General features: G+C 53.0%; 2 protein-coding genes across 2 annotated transcripts; both read right to left on the bottom strand.

The window, feature by feature from the left end:
* Positions 1 to 2,453: 2,453 nt before the first annotated feature.
* LOC102461871 (bile acid-CoA:amino acid N-acyltransferase-like) lies at positions 2,454 to 13,595 on the bottom strand. The gene is made up of 5 exons (XM_075928391.1): positions 13,538 to 13,595; positions 12,521 to 12,614; positions 8,905 to 9,386; positions 5,432 to 5,634; positions 2,454 to 4,996 (listed from the first exon to the last, which is right to left on the bottom strand). The coding sequence occupies exons 3-5, from the start codon at positions 9,365 to 9,367 to the stop codon at positions 4,406 to 4,408; spliced, it is 1,257 nt and encodes a 418-aa protein (XP_075784506.1). The 5' UTR covers positions 9,368 to 9,386; positions 12,521 to 12,614; positions 13,538 to 13,595; the 3' UTR covers positions 2,454 to 4,405.
* A 2,673-nt stretch (positions 13,596 to 16,268) lies between these two features.
* CCDC86 (coiled-coil domain containing 86) lies at positions 16,269 to 21,467 on the bottom strand. Its single transcript, XM_075928388.1, has 4 exons — positions 21,152 to 21,467; positions 20,410 to 20,539; positions 18,518 to 18,592; positions 16,269 to 17,687 (listed from the first exon to the last, which is right to left on the bottom strand). The coding sequence occupies exons 1-4, from the start codon at positions 21,445 to 21,447 to the stop codon at positions 17,568 to 17,570; spliced, it is 621 nt and encodes a 206-aa protein (XP_075784503.1). The 5' UTR covers positions 21,448 to 21,467; the 3' UTR covers positions 16,269 to 17,567.
* Positions 21,468 to 22,548: the final 1,081 nt, after the last annotated feature.

Below are 22,548 nucleotides of genomic sequence, written 5' to 3'. Positions count from 1 at the left end.
TGCTCCCTGCAGTGTTTCTGCATGGATCAAAGCCATGCAGCCCGGATGCAGCTGGGAGCAATCTTCCCCCCTCCTTCTCCCCCCAGCTGTTGCCAATGAGGCAATGGGTCACCTCTGCCTGATTTCCAGTGAGAGTCAGGCAAAATAAAAACCCGCCCTCCCATTTATTAATCAGGCTCCTGGTTGTCAATCCGAGCAGAAAGGCCAACAATTGGCTAAGGCACAGAGGACAAACAGCCCTTTTAAAAAATAAGACAGCAACAGATTCAGCACCCACCCCACAACTCAGGTTCCTACTGGACAAACCCACCTTGTTTTCCATATGGCTCCTCCTAAAAGAAGATCAAATTATTGAGGCAAAGGTCAGGACAGACACCAGAAGCAGCTCCCTGCTCCCACCAGCTCCACAAACAAGTGGGCATGTGCAAATTAAAATATAGAGCCTCCCTCTCCCTCTTAGCTAATACCCATTGATGGACCTCTCCTCCATGACTGTCTCTAAGGGGTTTTTTATACCCCTGTGGGTTTTGGCCTTCACGACACCCTTTGCCAACAAGTTCACGGGTCACTGTGCCTTGTGTTCAGTTCTGTTTGTTTCTATTACACCAGCTGCCTACTGATTGCATTTGGTGACCTCCTGGCTCATGAGTTATATGAAGGGGAGTAAATAACACTTTGCTTTGATCTCAAGCTACTCTCCTTCCCAGCATGGCCCGAGTGGGTGTACCCATCGTACCGTGTGTTTCAACATTCCATGGCTGGGGACACCAGCAGAATTTAGACTCGTCCTGCGATTGCTCCAGGGGTTGGCAGAATAGGAAGGTGGTTGAAGGCCAGCTCTGTTCCCCTGGAACTGGGTTAAACCCGTGGGCCATTCCTTCCAATCCAGGGTCATGTTGAAATGTTAATGGCGGTGTGAGCGAGTCGTTTGACTCTTGCCATTGTAACGGAGACAGGCGTTGTGCTAACGGCCATTGTAACGGAGACAGGCGTTGTGCTAACGGCCATTGTAACGGAGACAGGCGTTGTGAGATGACACTGATCAAACAGACCTCCCCCCCCCCCCAGCCTTGACCTGACAAACCAACTGTCATTTTGCCAAAGGAGACAAAATTATAAATAAGCCAACGTCCTGCTGGGAATCAATGAGACACTTAGACATTTTTTTTCTGTCAGAATTAAAGCAACGCACTGCAGGCTGTTTGTGTGGCTTTTAAGGTAGGATGGTTTCCAACACGGTCGTGCCTCTTTAACACATTCTCTTTTCTAATCAGCCCCAAGACTCATTCAGTTGCTCCCGCCCACAGCAGAGTAGCTTGTCACTGGTTGGCCTGGGGCACCCCTGGATGTGAGGAGTACGGTCTGTGGCTACTTAGAGAAGTGATTCAGTGAATCACCTTCCTCCCTTGCAGATGTGCAAGCTTGCTCTGCGGGCCCCGTGGCTGGCCAGAGGCAGCAATCGCAACGGCTGGGCTCGCGTGACAGTTCATTCACACCAGTGAGGATGGGACGGCTTTCTGTAAATGACCATTGCACCCGTGCCGTCTCACTTTCACATCCTTCTCGGTGAATCACCTTGGAAACCAAGCAGCCAGGAAGGCACAGTCACCAAACCTCTCTGGAGCTGAGAGCGGAGGGTCAGGACACCAGAAGATCCGCCTTCCCAAACTGCCAGCCTGACCCCACCCACACTCCGCCCCCAGAATACTCCCTGCTTCAGCGTGGCTCCCGGGCTGTCTCCAGGTTTCAGCCACCTTGAGGATGATGGAGCGGTGCGCCCTGTCTGTGCTCCAGAGCCGGGGAGACTCCCAGAAGAGGAGTGGGGGGAGGGAGGGTTGCACTCCTGGGCAAGGCCTCGGGCAGAACAGGCGGGACCTGGGCTTGCCTTTCCCAGCCCTAAGTTCACTCACCAGCCATGAGAAGATCTAATGTAACATCTGGTGCAATAGCTGCAGCTTAATCCGCTTTGAAGTTGGCCTAACCTAATGGGAGGAGAGGGCACCTATTCCCTTGTATCTAAGCTTAATTCTCTCCCACCGATTGCCCTGCCTATAAATGCAAGGCATCTCCTTCTCCATTCAAGGCAGAGCCCTCCCCTATATAGCCCTCTGTGATGGACCGGGCCGAGTCTGGGCACAGCTGAGGGCATCCGCTCAGAGCGAATTGCTCAAATTCAGGGCTCCTTACAGCCCCCAGACTGATGACCTTTCCAACCGGGCCACAAACCAGTCACACAGAGCGCTTCAGCTGCCTGCCTGAAGCCTCACAAGCAAACCCCTCTGGCACCCCAGCAATATCCGTGCCCCAGATGGCCCTGGGCCTCATACAAAGGTGAGGGATCTTAAAACCCAATCTCATCTACCCCGAACAAGTTCCGGTTCCAAGAAACCAGCCACAGATCCCCGGTCAATTTACCCTCTGGACCTTACCCACAAACCACGCTGAGCCAATCCTTTAGAATCTACCATCTAAAAGTTTATTACTACAATAAAGAAAAGCATGAGAGTGAGGTTGCTAAAGTATCATACGTTACATGCACCGAATCTCCCAGTTCTCCATGCAGGTTCTAGCAGAGATGTTATAGCTGCTGGCTTAAAAGTCCTTGTTGCACATCCTAGGTTAGGATGGGTCCACAGTTCTTTCCGGCTCTTTGATCCCTGCACTGCTGCCTCTGGGATGAAGAGCTGAGCTGAGTACAAGATGGAGATGGCCACATGGCCAATTTATACCTTCTTCCTGGTTTCTTCCAGGCTGGCTAGAATCACATGGCCAGTGGCCAGGTGTGTCTTTGGCCTTCATAGGCCCATTGTTCCCTGGAGCTTTGCTCATTAGCATGTCCATAGGCAAACATTCCTAGCCCATTACTCAAGCACATTCAGAGAGACTTCCAGTCTCCATACAGAATACAGATCCCTAACTCCACACACAGAGGCTACGTCTAGACTACATCCCTTTTTCGGAAAAGGGATGTAAATTAGACGTGCCGCAATTGCTAATGAAGCAGGGATTTAAATCTCCCGCACTTCATTAGCATAAAAATGGCTGCCGGTTTTTTTCGGCACGGAGCTTTGTCGGAGAAAAGTGCCAGTCTAGACACTGATCTTTCGAAAAATAAAGCCTTTTTCGAAAGATCCCTTATCCCTTATTTCATGAGGGATAGGGAGTGAGATGCCCCTCCCAGAGAGTTCAGGAGGGGGAGGAGAAGCCATTGTTGGGAGTCTGGAGCCAGCCAGCCAGCAGGACTGGCTGTGTGGGAGCAAGTAAGCCCCAGGCCTGCATGCAGGGTTCCCCCTGAGAACTAGCCTCTAGGGACCTTAAGGCAGGATCCCTCAGCTGGGTTTTATGTCTCCGCTGTTGAGTCCCAGTTTGTAGAGTTTGCTGGGAAACTTCCCCAGCCAGGCTGAGTTAGCTCTACAGCTCCCTGGGTGAGACCAGCCACCACATGGTCAGCTCTGCTGTCTGCTAGTTCAGGGCTGCTGCCTGCTGTGTGGGTCTGAATGCTGGCCTAGGAGATTACAGTCTGAATTTAGTGCAGTTGTGTAACCTGCACCTTGAGCCCTGCACCCCTGTGTGGTGAGAGGAAATTCTGGGACCAAAGCAGCCTGATTCCTGCCCAAAGAGGATCCTTGCCAGAAGAGACCAGTCCCTCTGCAGTGACTGAGTTATCTCTGAACCTGAGGCTCATTCATGGAGTGTGTGAGTGCACCATCTTGTAGTTAGTCAGTCAGGGAATTTGCTTGGGGATTTTATAACCTGCTGCATATTAAACCTGTGGAGGGATTTACCATCTTCTCCCACTTGTGAGTCCTTTGGGCTGTACTGGACCCAGTCAGCCCCACTGCTAAACCACTGCAGAGAAGAATTTTGTGGTCATAAGTCATCAAGCGCACCAACAAAGTATGCGTACCAGCACCAGGTGCCCCAGAGAGGGTGGACTGAAGACAATAATCAAGCGATTTGTCTCCTGCCATCTCTCTCCAGCCTCTGACAAACAGAGACCAAGGACACCATTTTATCCCCGGGCTAATAGCCTTTTATGGACCTAACCTCCATGAAATTATCTAGCTTCTCTTTAAACTCTATTTTAGTCCTAGCCTGTTATTTTCTGGGAGTTTTCAACTATCTGGCAAGTACGTGGGATTTCCCCTGGGTTCGAATTTTCCTTCCAAGTTGCCCTGGTGACCCTGCCAGGAAGAAGTGAGGGGAGTGGAGGCATCGCCAAATAAATCCATAGGAAAAATAAAATTGAGTGGGTGGCGGGTTCCAGAAGAACCCAGACCTATCCATAAAACCTGTAAGGAGATTGGCATTCAAGAAGGTAACCAGGTGGAGAGGGGCGCTACACTATGATTCTAGGAGCATCTAGTGTGGCAGGGGTAGAGCTGCCTGGCCCACTCCTTGGCTGTTACAGGCTGCTGGTGGGACCAAGATGGCACTCGAGAAATTTCAGGATCTCCTGCCAGGAATGCTCCTGGGCTCTAGCATGGGGCTCTGGATTACCCCCCCAGTGCACAGGTTTGGGGCTACCTCGAGTCGGTGAGATGCTGCACAGTGGGGACCCCGGTGGCTCGATCAGGTGTCCAGCCCCGGGGTAGGACAGCAGGGTGTAGTTCTTCTTCCCATGGCTTTTCATCCTCTCAATGGCCATCTCAGCAAAGAGCTTGGTGTTAAAATTGCGATCAGCTTCTCCTACCACGAAAAGCACTTCACCTCGAGCTTTCTCCACAGGGATGGCGGCTGCTGCGTGCACTGGGTTCCGGGGGTCCTGGAAGACGTGGTAGTTGTCCAGGGCTCCCATCTCTGTGATGAGCAGACACTCGGGGCAGTAGGGGATGTAGGGGATGTGGACCCCCTTGTAACGCAGCGGCGTGCCGTTCATAAATCCCGTCCCATTGATCCAGACCGCGGCCACCACCTGCTCTAAGAAGCTAGCCATGGCCAGCGTGACCTCTGCCCCTTTGGACACCCCAATAACGCCAAGGCCTGGACCTCTCACCTGAAAAACCAAAGAGAAGCCACATTGGAACAATCAGGCCAACAGCTTGGGAATCTGCAGTTTGGAGCCAGCACGGGATGGGAACCTGTAGGGGGTGCTGTGACACAGATGAAGCTAGAACCTGCACTACTCAGTCATGCTCCCCCCACCCCCGCAACCTCCAAAGGTGCATTATGACCCTGAGGGAGGAATCTGTACTGCACTGCTCTATCCTCCTGACTTGAGTACTGAGACCCTGGGACAGTGGGAAGAGCCTGCACTGCCCAGTCCCATCTTTTCCAATAGGAGGCGCTGTGATATCAGGGAAGGGAGGATCCCAGGGATGACAGATGATGGTAGGGCCTGCTACATGTCAGATATCTACACTGGAGCCTGGCTCCCCTGCTCAAGTGGCTCTGAAGGGAACCTAGTGAAAGAGTAGGGCATAGGCCATACCTTGGGGTGTTTCAAAAGCAGGTTGGCTGCTTCCTCAAAATACTCCAGGTCCACCTCCACCAGCACCTGCGGCAGGTCGTCATAGGCGAAGTAGGCCAGTGCTAACGCTGCAAAGCCCCGGCTGGCGAGCAGGCTGGCTCGGAATTCAATGAGCCCTCCAGCCCCACCAAACATGTCGATCACCCCTGGAAAAGGGCCCGGCCCTGCAGAGAACGGGGCGAGAGAAATTGTAGGAAAAGGGCAAAGCATAGCACGGATAGTTCTGGCAGCCCCACAGGTAAAGGCCTAGCTTGTTTTCCAAGGCAAACTCGGTAGGGCTCATGTGCAGTAGGTATTTGCAGAGAGGTAGATAGCTGAAGGAGGTGCTGCAGGGACGGGAATCTATTTCACTTGTGAAAACATCTTCCACTGAACTGGGCATTAACAGAAACTCTAAAAACCTAAATACCTTTGTTGATCCGGGCCACTGCCTCAAAAGGCTGGCTAGCAATTCCATCTTCCTGCTGATCATCCACTGAAGCCAGTGCCACAGGACTATTGCTAATTCTCACCATTTTATCCTGAGATCTCCTGATCCTTAGGGATTTTCTGTCATGCTCCCGAGGATCCCAACTTTCTTTTCTGAAGTTTCTAGCCCCCAGTGTTGAAATGTTAAATGTGACCCATACACGTTTAAAAAGCAGATGGCTAAGTATAAAGTGCATTCATTATGTTTTTAATCTCAGTTTTTAAGCCAATCTTGTGATTTCTGAATGGCTGGTGTTGGCAATATTGTTTCTGAGGGGCTGAGTGATTAGCTTGCAAGTTTTGACTCTGAAAATTGTCTAAAGAGAACTAAGTTAGTGATGAGCCTTAATGCAGTTATATGTAAGGAGGTGCAATTGTAATATCTACAGATAACACTAATGTTTACTTTTAAGCATTTTCTCTGTTTATATTGATTTACATTTTTACAATTGTGCAAAATGTTTGGACTTTAAGCATTTGTAAATGTTATCAGCATTTTCGCTGTTGTGGGAAATTATGGGGGAGGGTCAGATAATGATTAGTTAAGCAGAGCAGATGCTGACATTCAAAAAGTTAAAACTTTAAAAACAATTAACATGACAACTAAATATGTAACTACCCTTCAATCAAACTCTAAAGTTCTCTGTCGTATTATTCTTACTTTGCTTATCAGCAAATGTGATTATTATCGGAAATATTTTCTATCCATTTGTACATATCTGGGGAAATCAGTTCTCTGAAAACTTCCACGCAGTGTGCAGCGGCGATCAAAAAGGCAAATAGGATGCTAGGAATTATTAGGAAAGGGATAGAAAATAAGACCCAGAATACCTTACTGCCCCTGTATAAAACTATGGTACGCCCACATCTTGAATACTGTGTTCAGATGTGGTCTCCTCACCTCAAAAAAGATATTTTGGCCTTGGAAAGGGTTCAGAAAAGGACAACTAAAATGATTAGGGGTTTGGAACGGCTCCCATATGAGGAGAGGTTAAAGTGACTGGGACTTTTCAGTTTAGAAAAGAGGCAACTGAGGGGGGATATGATAGAGGTATATAAAATCATGAGTGGTGTGGAGAGGGCCGATAAAGAAAAGTTATTTATTAGTTCCCTAAATAGAAGAACTAGAGGACACCAAATGAAATTAATGGGTAGCAGGTTTAAAACTAATAAAAGAAAGTTCTTCTTCACACAGCGTGTAGTCAACCTGTGGAACTCCTTGCCAGAGGAGGCTGTGAAGGCTAGGACTAAAATAGAGTTTAAAGAGAATCTAGATAATTTCATGGAGGTTAGGTCCATAAAAGGCTATTAGCCAGGGGATAAAATGGTGTCCTTGACCTCTGTTTGTCAGAGGCTGGAGAGAGATGGCAGGAGACAAATCGCTTGATCATTGTCTTCGGTCCACCCTTTCTGGGGCACCTGGTGCTGGCCACTGTCGGCAGACAGGATACTGGGCTAGAAGGACCTTTGGTCTGACCCAGTATGGCCCTTCTTATGTTCTTATGTACCAATAAAAAACAAAGTGTGTTTATAAGAACCATCTAAACCAAATCTTTGGTCCAAACCTGTGGTCGCTGCAGGGTAATGGGGCTGAACTAGCTCAGCTTAAAGCAATGATATACTCCCCCTAAGTGGATGGCCTTCAGCAAATGAGCCTGCTGCTCGGGGTCAAGGAGAATACAAACTACTCTTGCTGTGACGAGGGCACAATAAATCTCATCAGCAAAGGTGGTTCTATGAGTGACCAGATCTCCCAGTGAATGCAGGGCCTGGGAGACCAACCAGCCTGCCTCAAAGAGGTTGTTACTGTGAGACCCACCCTCTGCCCCCATGATCAGGAAGGGCTTAGTATTCACTATGGCAGGGACTCAGGGGCTGTGTCTAGACTGGCAAGTTTGTCCGCAAAATCAGCTGCTTTTGCGGAAAAACTTGCCAGCTGTCTACACTGGCCGCTTGAATTTCCGCAAGAACACTGACTTCCTACTGTAAGAAATCAGTGCTTCTTGCGGAAATACTATGCCGCTCCCGTTCGGGCAAAAGCCCTCTTGCGCAAATCATTTGAGCAAGAGGGCCAGTGTAGACAGCACAGTACAGCTTTGCTCAAAAAAGCCCCGATGGCTAAAATGGCGATCGGGGCTTTTTTGCGGAAAAGCGTCCGTGCCAATCTAGACGCTCTTTTCCGCAAATGCTTTTAATGAAAAACTTTTCCGTTAAAAGCATTTGCAGAAAATCATGCCAGTCTAGACATAGCCAGGGTGATTTAGGAAGAGACCGGGGATTAGTCTGGCTTTATGCTGAATATACACGTTGGTGTGTCAGTGGGTGGCTTTTCCATAGTACCATGGAGGAGGAGGAGCCTACAGCCGTGCCTCCCCACCCTCCCACCAGCGGGCGCTCGGACAGTGAGGATGGGACTCAGTTGTTGGCATTGCAGGGCAGGCCTGCAACAGGGTGGGGCAAAGGGGGCAGTTGCCTCAGGGCCTGGTGACTCAAAAGAGCCCAGGGTTCCCAGACGGTGCTGCCACAGCAGCCAGAGCCCCAGAATTTTTAAATCGCCACTGGAGTGCTGAGGGGTGCACCCTTGGCGGTGCTGAAGGGCTGGCAGAGGAACGGTAGCTCAAGTCGCATCCCCCCGCCCCTCTGCCTGAAACCCCGCCCCTTCCAGAAGCACAAAGCCCCCCCCCCCCCACCCACACCCACCCGTTACCTACTGTCCAGCTGTTCTGTCGGCCTCCCTGCTCCTGAGACACAGGGGAGGGGGAGAGAGTCCATAATGGGCTTACCTGATGAGTCATGCCCTATCATGGGGAGGCTGGGGTAGCGGTGCAAGAGGAGCTAGTGTATGGCAAAGAGGGAAGACAAACACCAGAGGGCGGGAGGAAGGGGCTGCCAGGTTGGGCTGGGAAGGGAGTAGAACAAGGATAAGGGATGCAGGAGGCAGGGATGTGAAGAGCCAGTTTGCTTACCAGGAGGCAGGAATAGGGCCCCTCGGACCCGGCCCTCCTTGATTGGGATGCGCTCCACTTCGGGGCGCACGTACCACCTTTCCACAATGCACGTGGCCAGCGGCGCGATCTTGTCTGAGGGCTGGAGCTGGAAGGAATCAAAGAGGTCGAGCTGGAAGCGAAAGGGGCAACTCATCACGTCCCGTTTCATCAGCCTGTGGAACAGCTTCTCCGGCTTGAGGAACCAGAAGAGGCCCATGGGCCAAACGCCGACGTAGTCGCCCCCCGTGGCAGCTGCCTGCTCCAAGTCCACCTCTCCAGCCTCATCTGACCGGTAGAAGGCTCGGGCCTCGAAGTGCACCCCCTGCTCATCCGTCAGCGACGACTGCAGGGTCACCAGCTGGGCAGGCGCTAGGCCGGAGACGTGGATCTTCACCGGCCTGTCAGCCAGCGATATCTCAGGGGTGACCTGTAGCTGGATCATGGCTGATGGGTGCTGGGACCTGGGAAGGGGAACAGAGTAAAGGGCAATGGTGGAAGGGGAGCTGTTGTCAATGGGAGAAGCCTGGAAATATTGGAGGGGAGCAGCACAAACCGTCCCTCCTCAGCCCCCTGGTACCTCAGCCTCCTGAAGGCAGTGAAAATGGAGTCGCTGGGCTTGGGGGCAACAGACAGCAAGACCAGAACCTCCCCCAGTGATGCTGGCAGATGGGTGACTAGAGCCAGCACCCTCCTTCCATGGCCCTAAGCTCCCTGACGTGCTGTACCCGATGGCAGGCACCCTCTGCCCCTCAAACACACCGGGCCTGACTTCCCACGGCAGGTACCTTAGCTTTGAGTCCCACACCCGAGCACTCAGTTCAGCGCTTGTGAATCTAAAAACAGGGCTCCCTGTCACCTCAGCTGTGCCTTCAGCACCCTCGCCTCCTCCTTTGGACCCCTTGACGCCTTTGCCTCTCCCTCCAGCCCCAGACAGGCCCCTTCAGCGCCTCCTCCGGCCCCAGGTCCCATAACACCTACCCTTACTCCACCAGTCCTGGGCCGCTCAGCGCCCCCTGACTCTCCCACTATTCCAGGGCACCTTGGTGCCCCAGCTCATCTCTTCAGCACCCCTACATCTCCTATGGGGCTCCCCATGTCTCCCCCAGCCCCAGGACATCTTGGGGCCCCTGCCTTCCTCCAATCGTGGGAACTCCCCTTCCCCTGCACCTGAGGCTTCCCTCGGGCACTAGCTCCCATTCCCAATCCCTGGGGACATCCTGAGCTTCCCCCAATTCCAGAGGCCAGACAGCCCTGCAGAGCGCAGCCCACACCCTGTGACCCTGCAGAGTGCGGTCTCTCCTCCCTTCCGATGCGTGAGGGCAGAGTGGGGCTGTTCCCCCCTGTGGCTAGGGGATCCCGAGTTACAAGGCTATTTCCAACCCTGCCCTTCCTGTGCCAAGTTCCAGGAATATTCAACCCCCTTGCCTCGTGGCTTAAACTCCCTCAGTCCCGGCCCGCCTTCATGACGTGCTCTGAGATCTGCTGATGGAAAGAGCTGGATAAGAGCTACCACTGATGCATACTGCTACTAGTGGCAGGATGGGGGTTACCTTCCTCTAACGCATCAGGTGCTGGCCTCCTTTGGGCTACCTGGATCCCCTTGGCTCTGATCCAGTCCTGCCCCTTCCCTGCACCACTGGTCCAGGCTGAAATCATGGCTGGTACGGGGCCTGGAGAGTTCAGTTCACTGAACTGAACCCCACTGGCTTCTAAGACCCCACTGCTTCTAAGAGGTCCAAGGGCACTGAGCTAACTCGCAACAGCGTGTAGCCCTGCTACAGGGGGATCTAACCAAGGTACTTACACGGCCTCCATTACCGTAGCATCTGAACTCATCCCCTCTGCCAATGCCCGCAGTTCTGTCCCAGTCTTTAAATGCTTCCATTGGACAGATGGAGAAACTGAGGCACAGCAAGGCTAGGTGCAAGAGTCACTAAGAGACATAGCGGCCCAAGTCATAGATGCTTTGGATGGCCACATTTCCCAATAGGAAAACCGGACAGTGTATGGCGCTGGCCTGAGACCTTCTTCTCCCACCAAAGGGAGGCTCCAGCCACACGCCTGAGCCCCAGTTGCTCACCCAAGCCCCCTCCACTTTCAGGGGCAGGCAGAGTTTGGGTGAGCAGCAGCACACAGGTTAGGTAGGGGACCATATTTCTCAAAGATTGGGTTGGCATTGGTGCTCCGCGCCAGTCCTGTCCCCACCCTGTATGGGCTCATCACCCTCTCTCCCACCTGGCTTCTGCCCCGCACGGTTTTGACAAAAGGAGGCCTCACCTCGTTTGCTGTTCCCAACCAATCAAGGCTCACTTTTACCAATTAAGATGTGACAGCCAGGACAGGACTTAAATAAGGGACCACATAGAGACAGACGGTCACCTTCCCCTCTGACCCTCTAGATTAGAAGCCTAAACGCATTAGGCACCTGCATTTCTGCAGTAGAGATTAGTTAGGCACCTCTGTTTCTGCCTTTTAACGTGCAGGCTGCTGCCTCCCTCTAGAGGCCCAGCATGATCCATGAGCTGGGGAAAGACAGATGCTCCTCCATCCAAATGGCCTGCAGCTGGCAAGTGTGTTCTAGCCCTAAGTGACGGAGCCAGGATGTTTGGATTGAATTGGTTGACACAGCAACTCCACGTGTATCCAATCGAACCCCTGCTGCTACATATTCAACCATCACCAGGAATCAAACCTGCCACCACCAATACCCAAACCTGACATACCCTCAAAGGACCAACTTCACAGAGTGTCACTAAGTAGTCAGGGCTGCCGCAGCTGGGAGAAGACACACGTCCATGTGCTCAGCCAGCACGTCACCCCCACATGACTCTCACTGTTGGCAGCTCTCTCTCCTGGGCACTGAAACTCGGGTTACTGCTGCCCCCACTGGCTCAGTGTGGTTGTCGTTATACACAGGGGCTACGTCTAGACTGGCATGATTTTCCGCAAATGCTTTTAACGGAAAAGTTTTTCCGTTAAAAGCATTTGCAGAAAAGAGCATCTGGATTGGCACGGACACTTTTCCGCAAAAGCACTTTTTGCGGAAAAGCGTCCGTGCCAATCTAGATGCGCTTTTGCGCAAAAAATCCCCGATCGCCATTTTCGCGATCGGGGCTTTTTTGCGCAAAACAAATCTGAGTTGTCTACACAGGCCCTTTTGCCCGAACAGGAGCAGCATAGTATTTCCGCAAGAAGCACTGATTTTGTACATTACAAAGTCAGTTCTCTTGCGGAAATTCAAGCGGCCAGTGTAGACAGCTGGCAAGTTTTTCCGCAAAAACAGGGGCTTTTGCGGAAAAACTTGCCAGTCTAGACACAGCCAGGGTGTAATGTTTGGTCTCAGCACCCCCCCCTGGACACACTGTCCCAGCATCTCTGCCGGAGAAGGGAAGGAAATCTGCAGTGAGAGGCCCACAATCCCACCCACATTCAACCTGTTCCCTTCCCAGCACAACAGGCCTCAGGGGAAATGGAGGCTTCTCACAACTTGAGAACTCCAGCCACCAGACAGCTCAGATACCGCTGTGAGGGGCCCGGCTAGCCCCAGGGGGGACTGTTCCTGAGCCCATGAGGAAAATCAAGGTCTTTTTTTTACCAGACGGGACTGAATGAAGGTGAGCTCCTTGAGTGCTGGGAATTGCCAGGATTCCCACCGAGATGAGGCTGCTTTCAGGATCCCCCCGGAGAGTCTGCAATGGAACAAGAGGTGCAGCAAAGAGAAGGGTGCGTGAGATCCAGCCCTTGTTCTTCATCTGACTCCAGACACCTCACGTTCAGACTTTATATCCCCCCAGCCCTGTGGGATGCCCTTTGCGCTCAATAGCTGAGAGAATCATTAACCCAGAGCAGGGCCGGATTAAGGGGGGGGGGCTAGCTGGGTATCTGCCCGGGGCGTCAACCTATGGGGGGGCACCTGATAGCAGCTGTAAGGGATGCTTCGCACCCGGCCGCACGGCGCCCCTTAGAGCTGTAATCAGGTGCCACGCGCCCTATTGCAGCTGTAAGGTATGCAGCGCGCCTGGGGGCAGGGCTGCGCATGTGGCATGCACCCAGGGGCGGAGCTGCACAAGCGTCGCGTGCCCACTGCCCGGGGCGCAGGAATGGCTCGAGCCGGCCCTGTCCCAGAACCACAATCAAAGCTGGAGAGATGCCTCTGACTCCATTTGACTGAGGGGCCAACGAACCTCAGACTTGCCTCTCTCCTATCCCAGTCCTGTGTTTCCCATGGCGCTGCCAATGCCTGTTAATCCCAAGCCACACCTCAGCCCGGTCTCCTCGCCTGCAACTGCCCCTCAAATCACAGCTTCCGCAGCACTGCCAGGGCCCCTCAGTCCCAACCCACAGCTACCTGCCATTTTAGCATGGGCTTACCCCCACACCCCAATCCCGCTCCCTGCTATTCCAACCCTGGTTCTCCCCCCACACACAGCTCGGCTAGTGCCCCTCAGTTCTGTCCCACAGCCGCTGCTGTTCCAGGGTTGGGCCCCATCTGGGTCTTCCCACGGCAGAGGTGTCTGGGGGGGGGGGACAGGGAGGGGCAATTTCCCCCGGGTGCCATGCTAGGGGGGCACTGGGCCGGGGTGGGAGCAGAGCACACGCCGCGCAGGCCCACCTGACACTTAGATCAGCAAGCAGGAAGCTGGGTCACGTGCTGCCACCCAGAACACACTGCAAGCAGAGGCAGCTGGCAGGAGCAGCCTCATTTAAAAGTAAGATTTAACTTACCCAACTGGTTCCTCTCATGCCTGGCTCTGAGGGAGGGGGATTTGCTTGGGGGGCTGGAGTTGCTTGGCTCTGAGGGAGGGGGATTTGGTGGTGGGGGTGGTTGTGGGGTTGCTTGGCTCTCAGGGAGGGGGATTTGGTGGGGGGGCAGTTCTGGGGTTGCTTGGCTCTGAGGGAGGGGGATTTGGTGGTGGGGGTGGTTGTGGGGTTGCTTGGCTCTGAGGGAGGGGGATTTGGTGGGGGGGCAGTTCTGGGGTTGCTTGGCTCTGAGGGAGGGGGATTTGGTGGTGGGGGTGGTTGTGGGGTTGCTTGGCTCTGAGGGAGGGGGATTTGGTGGGGGGGCAGTTCTGGGGTTGCTTGGCTCTGAGGGAGGGGGATTTGGTGGTGGGGGTGGTTGTGGGGTTGCTTGGCTCTGAGGGAGGGGGATTTGGTGGGGGGGGCAGTTCTGGGGTTGCTTGGCTCTGAGGGAGGGGGATTTGGTGGTGGGGGTGGTTGTGGGGTTGCTTGGCTCTGAGGGAGGGGGATTTGGTGGGGGGGCAGTTCTGGGGTTGCTTGGCTCTGAGGGAGGGGGATTTGGTGGGGGGGCAGTTCTGGGGTTGCTTGGCTCTGAGGGAGGGGGATTTGGTTGTGGGAGGCACTGGGGGTGCCTGGCTCTGGCATCAGCTGGTAGAAAACCTGCCCGTCTCCAGCAGCAGCTCATGGTCGGGCAGGCCAGGGGGCAGGGGGCCAGAGGCATGTAAGGGCAGGCAATGGCAGGGTTAGAGCATAAGTGGGGGGTGGGTCTTGGGAGGAAAAGGTAGCTCAGGAGCATTTTTTGGGGGTGGGACAGTGTGTGGGTGGGGGCCTTGGGGCAAGAACAGCAGGGTGGGGGCTCACAGGTCTGGGTGCCCCCAACCCCACTTTGTGGGCACTTCTGTGATTCCGGCAAGGGACAGCAGTGTTAAGGACCTGGAGTAAAGTGATGGCTTGGCTGGCGGGGAAGTGAGAAGAGATTTTTCATTTGTGAAGTCGCCCAAAAGTGCAAAGACCGGAGGTGTGGGGAGCCCCCTTCCCCGTATGCTGAATTTGTCAGTGATCGGCACCCAGTTCCCTGCCCACTGACTTTCAGCCACTCACCCGCCTGTCACTGGACTACCTCACTTGATTTCGTATGGACACAAACGCTATGTCTACAAGGATGCAATCTTGCGCTAGAGGTATGCAAATGAGTCTAAGCGTAGAATATTGCCACGCCTCGTTTGCATATCTAATGAGCTGCCATTTTTGCAGAAGAGGCTCTTGCTCAAGGAGCTGTCTACACTGCCCCTTCTTGGGCAAGAAAAACCCTCTTGCGCAACGCCGTTATTCCTGAAAATAATCAGCGTAGCGGCATTGCGCAAGAGGGTTTTTCTTGTGCAAGAAGGGGCAGTGTAGACAGCTCCTTCTTGCGCAAGAGCCTCTTCTGCAAAAATGGTGGCTCATTAGATATGCAAATGAGACAGCGATATTCCACGCTTAGCCTCATTTGCATAGCTCTGGCGCAAGATCGCGCCAGTGTAGACATAGCCAGTGTTGTCAAGCAATTGATGGCACCACCCGCCCACTGGAACAGTACCAAGCCCACCTGACCAAGGCAAGGCTAAACCTCGCCATCCCTCACTCCGCCCATTGGTAGCACTCAGAGGGCTTTCCCAAGGAGGCCAGCATTGTTCCCATTTTACAGCTGAGGAAACTGAGGCACAGTGGGTGCTGTGACATGCCTGAGGTCACACACCAGGCTGGACTAGGAAGTTCAGTTTCCAGTGGTTCAGGTAATGAAGACGTGACCGCAGCACAGCCTGGCATAACCCGACTCACTGCAATCTGACTAATGTGGGGAACAACCGCAGGGTGGGGGGGCTTCAGCAATCATGCCCTGGCTAGCTTGTACTGCGATCAAGCCGCCCCTGCTCAAAGGAGACAGTCCTGGGAGCTGCCTGCTGGCCCACAGTGCAGCCCAACTAACGGCAGTGAGGGGCAGAGACTGATACCCAGCAGCCATCCCCAGCCCACTTCTCCCATCTGCTGAGCCCCGCCCCCAGGTTTGCTGAGCCCTGTTGGGGGTATTTTTCAGACCTAGCCAATTCACTCCCCACACACCACAACATCTGCCTAGAAGCACCACAGGGCCCGGCCCCTGGGACCCCAAAGTGTGGCAGAGAACAGGGCCTGACCCCCAATTCAAGGGAGCCATTTGAGGGAGGGGCCTGGCACCAAAATCCCACTGGTGCTCAGGAGGTTACAGGGTCTCTCTAGGGCATGCTGACTCCAGTTCGGTCCCAGGGCAGGAGGCACAGGCTGGCTCACAGAGATATGGATGGGCTCTGGGGACCCATCCCTTCTAAGGGGCACCAGCACCCATCTAACCCCATGTGGGCAGCATAGAATCACAAAACACTAGAGCTGGAAGGGACCTCAAGAGTTTGAGTCCAGTCCCTCGCCCTCATGGTAGGACCAAGCACCCTGGGCTACTCAACACATGGCCCGTGGGCCGCATGCTGCCCACAGCCAGTTTGTTTGTGACCCGTGGTGAGGTTTGGGGTTAGGTGGGGATCAACAAGTGACTGGCAGGTGGGAGCCAAAACAAAAAAGGAGTCAATGTAATGGTTTTCTGTTGAGATGCATTTTAGTAGTTAAATTCTTGGACTGTCATTGCTTGTGAAAAGTGCTGTCACATGGGTAGAAATCAGGGAAATGTTGCATTTTTTTAGTATCAGCTGAACTGACTTAAATGGGGTCTGTGTGTTGTATAGTCTTGCCTTAATCTAAATCAAGGCCCTCAGCATGTTCTGTGAGTAGAAGTGTGGCCCCAGGGACTTCCAAAGTTGAGTTGCCCTATCTCATCCCTGACCGCTCTATCTAAATATCTCCAGTGACGGCAATTCCACAATCTCCCTAGGCCATTTATTCTGGTGATTAACCCCCTTGACAGGCAGGAAGTTTTTCCTAATGTCCAACTAAAACCTCCCTTGCTGCAGTTTAAGCCCATTGCTGGGAGCAATCTTCCCCTCACCTCCTCCCCTAGTTGTTGCCAATGAGGCAATGGGTCACCTCTGCCTGATTTCCAGTGGCCGTCAGGCACAATAAAAACCTGCCCTTGCATTTATTAATCAGGCTCCTGATTGTCAGTCCAAGCAGAAAGGCCAATGATTGGCTAAGGCACAGAGGACAAACACTCCCTCAAACCTGGTGAGGATGCCGATTGGAGAAAGAGAAGCTTAGCCTACTCTGGGTTGGGGGGGGCACCTGTCCTTTACCACAGAGCAAAACAACAGCCCTTTAATTAAAAAAAAAAAAGACAGCACAACAGATTCAGCACCCACCCCACAACCCAGGTTCCTACTGGACAAACCCAAATCTTTTTCCATATGGTTCCTCCTAAAAGAAGATCAAATTATTGAGGCAAAGGTCAAGACAGACACCAGAAGCAGCTCCCTTCCCCCCTCCAGCTGCACAAACAAGTGGACATGTGCAAATTAAGATACAGAGCTTTGGCACCAAGAGCTTCAGTTCACACATTAGCTCAGCTGCCATGGTCTTTGGTTTCTTTGCCCCGAGTCAGGTAACATGAGAACACCTCAACCCTGTCCCATCAGGGGTCTTTATGACACCTTCTAGCATCATGGACTACAGAACTTATTTGGGCTAGAAGACAATGTAGGTTTCCACTGAAGAGCAGCTGTGTAGCCCATGGGTTTGTATAGCTCCCTGCTCTTGCATGTGATCTGGTAGCGTGTATCCAGCATGGTCAATCAGTCCACAGCAGGGAGGGGAGGTGATAAGGAGTGCCCACTCAGGGCAGGAGGCAGTGGTGGGCAGGAGAGCTGAGAAAGCAGCATCAGGACAGACAGATCCCAGAGAAAAAGCAGCCCTGAGATGTCATTCCCACCCTCTCTGCTGCCTCACTCCTTGCCCTCTTTGCGCTGTGCCTGGCGTTTCTGCAACAGAGCCAGCGTATCCCGCTTCTCAATCCTCCGCAGCTGCTTCTTCTTGGCACGCTTCAGCTTGAGCGGATTCCGGATCTGGCGGGATGGAGCAAGAGAGAAAAGATGTGAACAGCCATGGCGCAAGACATACCAGGGACAATGCACCTATTGGGGACAGCTGATCAAAAAAATGCTGCAGGTGTCTCATAATCCCAATTCACTTCTATAAGCTGGGCAGCCTGATAAGGGTACAACTCTCATGATGCAGCAGTGTCCCTTTGTTAAGTTATATATCATGGACAGCCCTGCCTGTGGTGCATCATGGGAAATATAGTCTGGCAGGAGAATTCAGCCCATAAAGTCAAATGAGAGCACGAGGTAATTGAATTACAGCTCCTAGAAGGCACTACAGCAGCTTTTCCAAATTGAAACATTTCAGTTTTTCAATTTAGTGGAAAGCTTTCGGCCACCAATAGCACAGGGGCAAGTCACAAATCTCAGAGTTGTTCCATAAAGTATTGCCAGCTATTCTAGCTCTGAATATTTTAGTGACTGGCTCCCCCACCAGCAAGACTATTCCAGAGGCACATAGCTTCCACTGTGTGGTGGTTCTCCCCACAATCAATCTGGACTTCTTTCCCTCAGCTAGTTTTCACCTTCTTGTCCCAGTTGTGGACACTCAACAAGAACCTGTCTCTGCAGGGAGAAAAACTGGGTTGGCCCCGGCAACTCTCAAAACTCTGATATGTGCATGTGTCAGGCCTTAACACAAATATGTTCTCCTGAACAACAATGGGGTCACCATGAGTACAGAAAGAAGAAAGGAGCTGAGTTCCCTGTTGTCCACACAAAAGAATCCCTCCCCATGCTGCAGGGGCGGGTTCTGGATCTCCTTGTAGGAGAGGCTAAAAAGCCAGGACACTCACCACTTGTACGATCTCTGCCTTCCGCTCGTTCTCTAGGCGTCGTTTCAAGTTCTCTTCCCGGCGCTGCTTTTTCTCCTACAAAAACAGCAGAGTGAAGCTTTGATTCTATATCCTGCCATTCAGGGAAAGTGCACTAAGGTCATGCTCAGGAATGGGAGCAGAGGTGGAAGAGGCAGAAAAAGTAAGAGGTCCCCAGCAAAGACTTGAAGAAAGATGGAGAGAGTGAGGCAAGAGAGCACAGGAAGGGCAAGAGCTGAAAAGAAAGCTCTTGCACCAGACCCCGAGAGGTTCTTTCTTGGTACATTGGTAACTAGTTGAGTGTCTATGTGAAGCAATCTTTCCTGGGGGATAGGAAAGCCAGCACAGTGAGTGGGTGAGAGCTGAATAATTCTAGGGACCTCTGTGAGGGAAATTCTGATTCTTTTCGTAAATCTTTCTCACTGGGTGGTTCTTTCATTGATTCAGTGGAATTCTGGGATCAAGGTTGCAGGAAGAAGAAGAGATCTCAGGAAGCCAGAGACAGCCCCACCCAGAGCTTTGAATAGCAAGACATGACCCTTGCTTTGCACTCTGTATCCAATAGGGGCCAGAAAAGACAGCAAATAAAGAAACTGGGGTGATGAGTTTGTGGGGACCTGTGGCACTAATCTGCCGTGTTATGTATAAGATGGATCTCTTTCCAGCTGCTGCGCTAATTTCTCAAAGCTATTCCAGGAGGTAGCACTGTTCTACACTTGCCAGCAAGTTTATTTTCTTGCAGATTGATAGAAAGTCTTGCAGATTCATAGAATTTAAAGCCAGATGAGATAATTGTGATCATATAATCTTAGCTTAAATTTGCACTTACATTCTTTCTAGTCTGCATTTACCTAGATTCATTTTCTAGTCATATTATATGTTTATCTACTAAAGACTCCTCTGTTATCAAGTTTCTGTTCCTTAAGTAGGTACCTACAGACTGATAAAGAGATCAAGTGGTAGCTTGCAGCATAACATATTGGACCTGGAGAGCATTTCTTTAAACAAGCTGACTCTTAGAAAGACATTAACTTTTGGTCATTAAGTTTTGGTCATGCAAAGTTCCGGTAGCAGTGGTCCTGGAAAGGAGGAAGCTACAAGAGCAGTAAGAGTTGGTACTTTGCTCCAATTAGTCAATTCTGAAGACAGAGTTGCTCTCTGGAAACCAGGCACTGGTGCGGCACAGAAATTCTTGGAAGGAGAAATTTGCCTTGTATGTGGTTTGACCACTCTTTTCCAGGATTGGTGTATGGTTAAGCCTGGAAGGGCTAGATATTTATCAGTAAATGCTGATTTTACTATACGTGCTGATATTAATGAAAAAATATTCCCAGCCACAGTAATCCAAGAGTACAGATGGGCAATGTAAGAACAAATCTTGCTTGAGAACTTATTTGGTTTTGATTTAAAGCCACTTACTTTACATATTTGGACATTATGTTGACAATTTGTTTTAACAAAGCTTTAGCTCTTTAAATCCCAGTGTGTCTCTAAATAATTATTCCGACCCCCAATAATATGCCACAATTGTGCATACTTAAATAAAAAATGGAAAAACATTTTAAAATAAACATTGACATTATCTAATAAAATGATAAAAAGTTAAAAAATTAATTCTGCCAGGCTTATGGAGACTATAAATATCTCCACGTCACATCTTGATTACACTCATACTGCGTCAATGTTCTCTCTTCTACTGGAAAAATGACAGGCAGAGGGGTGGCAATTCCAATGTCAAGATCTTGGGATTCATTTTCCTTTGCAGACCTTCTGGAGCCTAGTTTACCATTGTGATAGAGTTTGAGGAGGATGGGACACACACAGGGCTAGGATAATTGGGTACAAAGCTCTGCTTCATAATCCCCTCCCTTTACCTCTCGCTCCCTTTGTTTTTCTTCCTGTAGATGCCGGGCAAATTCCTTGACTATTTTCTTCTCCTGGCGCTCTTTCATCTTTCGCTCCCAAGAGGTGCGGAGGGGCTTGTCCTGAATCATATGGGAAAACCTAAAAAAAGAGGAAGAGAAAAAAAAATTACCATCTGCCATCAGCACAGCAAGTATTTGCACAAAGGGAACTTCACACAGCAACAAGCCAGAGTCAGGAACAGATTCCAGAGCACTTCCACAAGGGGTAGCAGCTTTCATCCTGGGTGCTCATTTAGCATCAGTGCCCATCTCCAACTCTGTCCACTTGTGATACAAGTACACGCCTGCCCAAATACCAGCACCTCAAGTGCCTTATGCCACTTTGAACCCTAACTCTAGCTCCTCCCATCCCCCCCCGGCTCCTCTTCCCCGAGGGCCCTCACCCCACCTAACCCCTGCTCCATTCCGCTGCCCCATACCCCGGGCCTCCCCCTCTCCCCCCGCCCCGCTGCCCCAGACCCCGGGCTCCCCTTCTCCCCCCGCCCCGCTGCCCCAGACCCCGGGCTCCCATTCTCCCGCCACCCCACTGCCCCAGACCCCGGGCTCCCCTTCTCCCGCCACCCCACTGCCACGGGCTCCCCCCCTCCCTCTACCCCGCTGCCCCAGACCCCGGGCCTCCCCCTCTCCCCCCGCCCCGCTGCCCCAGACCCCCGGGCTCCCCCAGCCCCCCTATTCCCGCCCGGCCTCTCACCGCCTCTTGCCGGGATCCTTCCACACCCGCCCGGACTTGGGTCTCCCCTTGGGAACCGCCGGCGCCTCCCTGCCCGGTTTCCGCCGCTGCAGCCCGGGAGCAGGGGAGGGGGCCGGGGCCGCTCCCAGCGTCTCGCCGCGGCCGGGATCCCCCGGGGCAGCCGCTTGCGCGTCCCCGGGGCCGAGCGGCGCAGCCGGGAGCTCCTCGCGGGGCCCCGCCGGTTCCGGCCCCTGCGCCCGCAGCCGCCGGCTCCTCCGCAGCCGCATCCCAGCCCCGTCGCCCTGAGCCGGCTCCATCCCCACGTGCTCGCTCGCCTCCCTCCCTTCGCGCGCGGCGCGGCCGCCAGTGGCGTCACTGGCCCGCGACACGAAGCGTTCGCAAGTGTGCGCATGCGCAGAAGCCAGGCCGCCCAGGGTGCCATGTTTGTGAGGGGCACCGTTGAAGAGCTCCGCCCCTCTGTCCGCCATGTTTGTGAGGGGCGCGCAGAGCAGTGTCCTGCTACGCCGGGAGTTCTCAGACAGGCAGTCCAGAGCTGTCAGTAGAGTTGCCAACTGTCCAATCACACAGACCCAAAGACCCTGCCCCGCCCCCTACCTTGAGGTCCCGCCCCTTATGCAAATCCACATCCCACTCACTGCTCACACACCTCCCTTTCCTTGCTTGCCCCGCCTCCCCAGGCTAGGGCTGGAATTGGGGCTGGGTTGTGGGGGCGGGGGTGGAGCAGGCTCTGGGCTGGGGCCAGGGGTGCAGAGCAAAGTTCCCTCTGATCTTTTCCATGCATGTGGGGATTGAGTTTTTTATGTGCACCCAGGCAAAATGGGCACCCCCCCCAGCCAGTTTGTGACTACGCTGCCCTCCCTCCCCCACAGTAGATGGCCTACAGGTTGTGAGCTTGAGACCCCTGTCTTACAGGGAACACTGGTTCAGAGAGTGGGATGGGGTTCCAGGCTGAGTTTGGGGCAGAGGGCTGGGGTGTGGGAGGGGTTGCAAGCTCTGGGATGGTGTTTGTGTGCTAGAGGAAGCTCAGGGCTGGAGGTTTGAGTGTGGAAGGGTTGCGGGTGCTGGCTCCCAGGTGGGGGCTTAGAGTTGGGGTGCAGTAGAGGGTTTGGGGTACAGCAGCCCTTATGTTGGGATCCTGGTCAGCAGTGCAGCAGAGCTAAGGCAGATTTCCTACCTGCCCTGGCTCTGTGCTGCCCCCGGAACTAGCTGGCACATCCCTGTTAGTGTTACCCCTTGTGGATAGGAAGAGAGGGACAGGTGGCTCTGCATGCGGCCCTTTCCTGCAGGCACTACCAATGCAGCTCCCATTGGCTGCAGTCCCTGGCAATGTAGTGGGCACTTAAGGCTGGGGCAGAGTATGGAAATCTTACCCCACCCCACTCAGGGTCTGCCAGGGA

This window comes from Pelodiscus sinensis, chromosome 4 (genome assembly GCF_049634645.1).
Source record: "Pelodiscus sinensis isolate JC-2024 chromosome 4, ASM4963464v1, whole genome shotgun sequence".
Classification (NCBI taxonomy): Eukaryota; Metazoa; Chordata; order Testudines; family Trionychidae; genus Pelodiscus; species Pelodiscus sinensis.
Note: the sequence above shows the minus strand (reverse complement) of the source record. Positions and strands in the feature narration are given on the sequence as shown.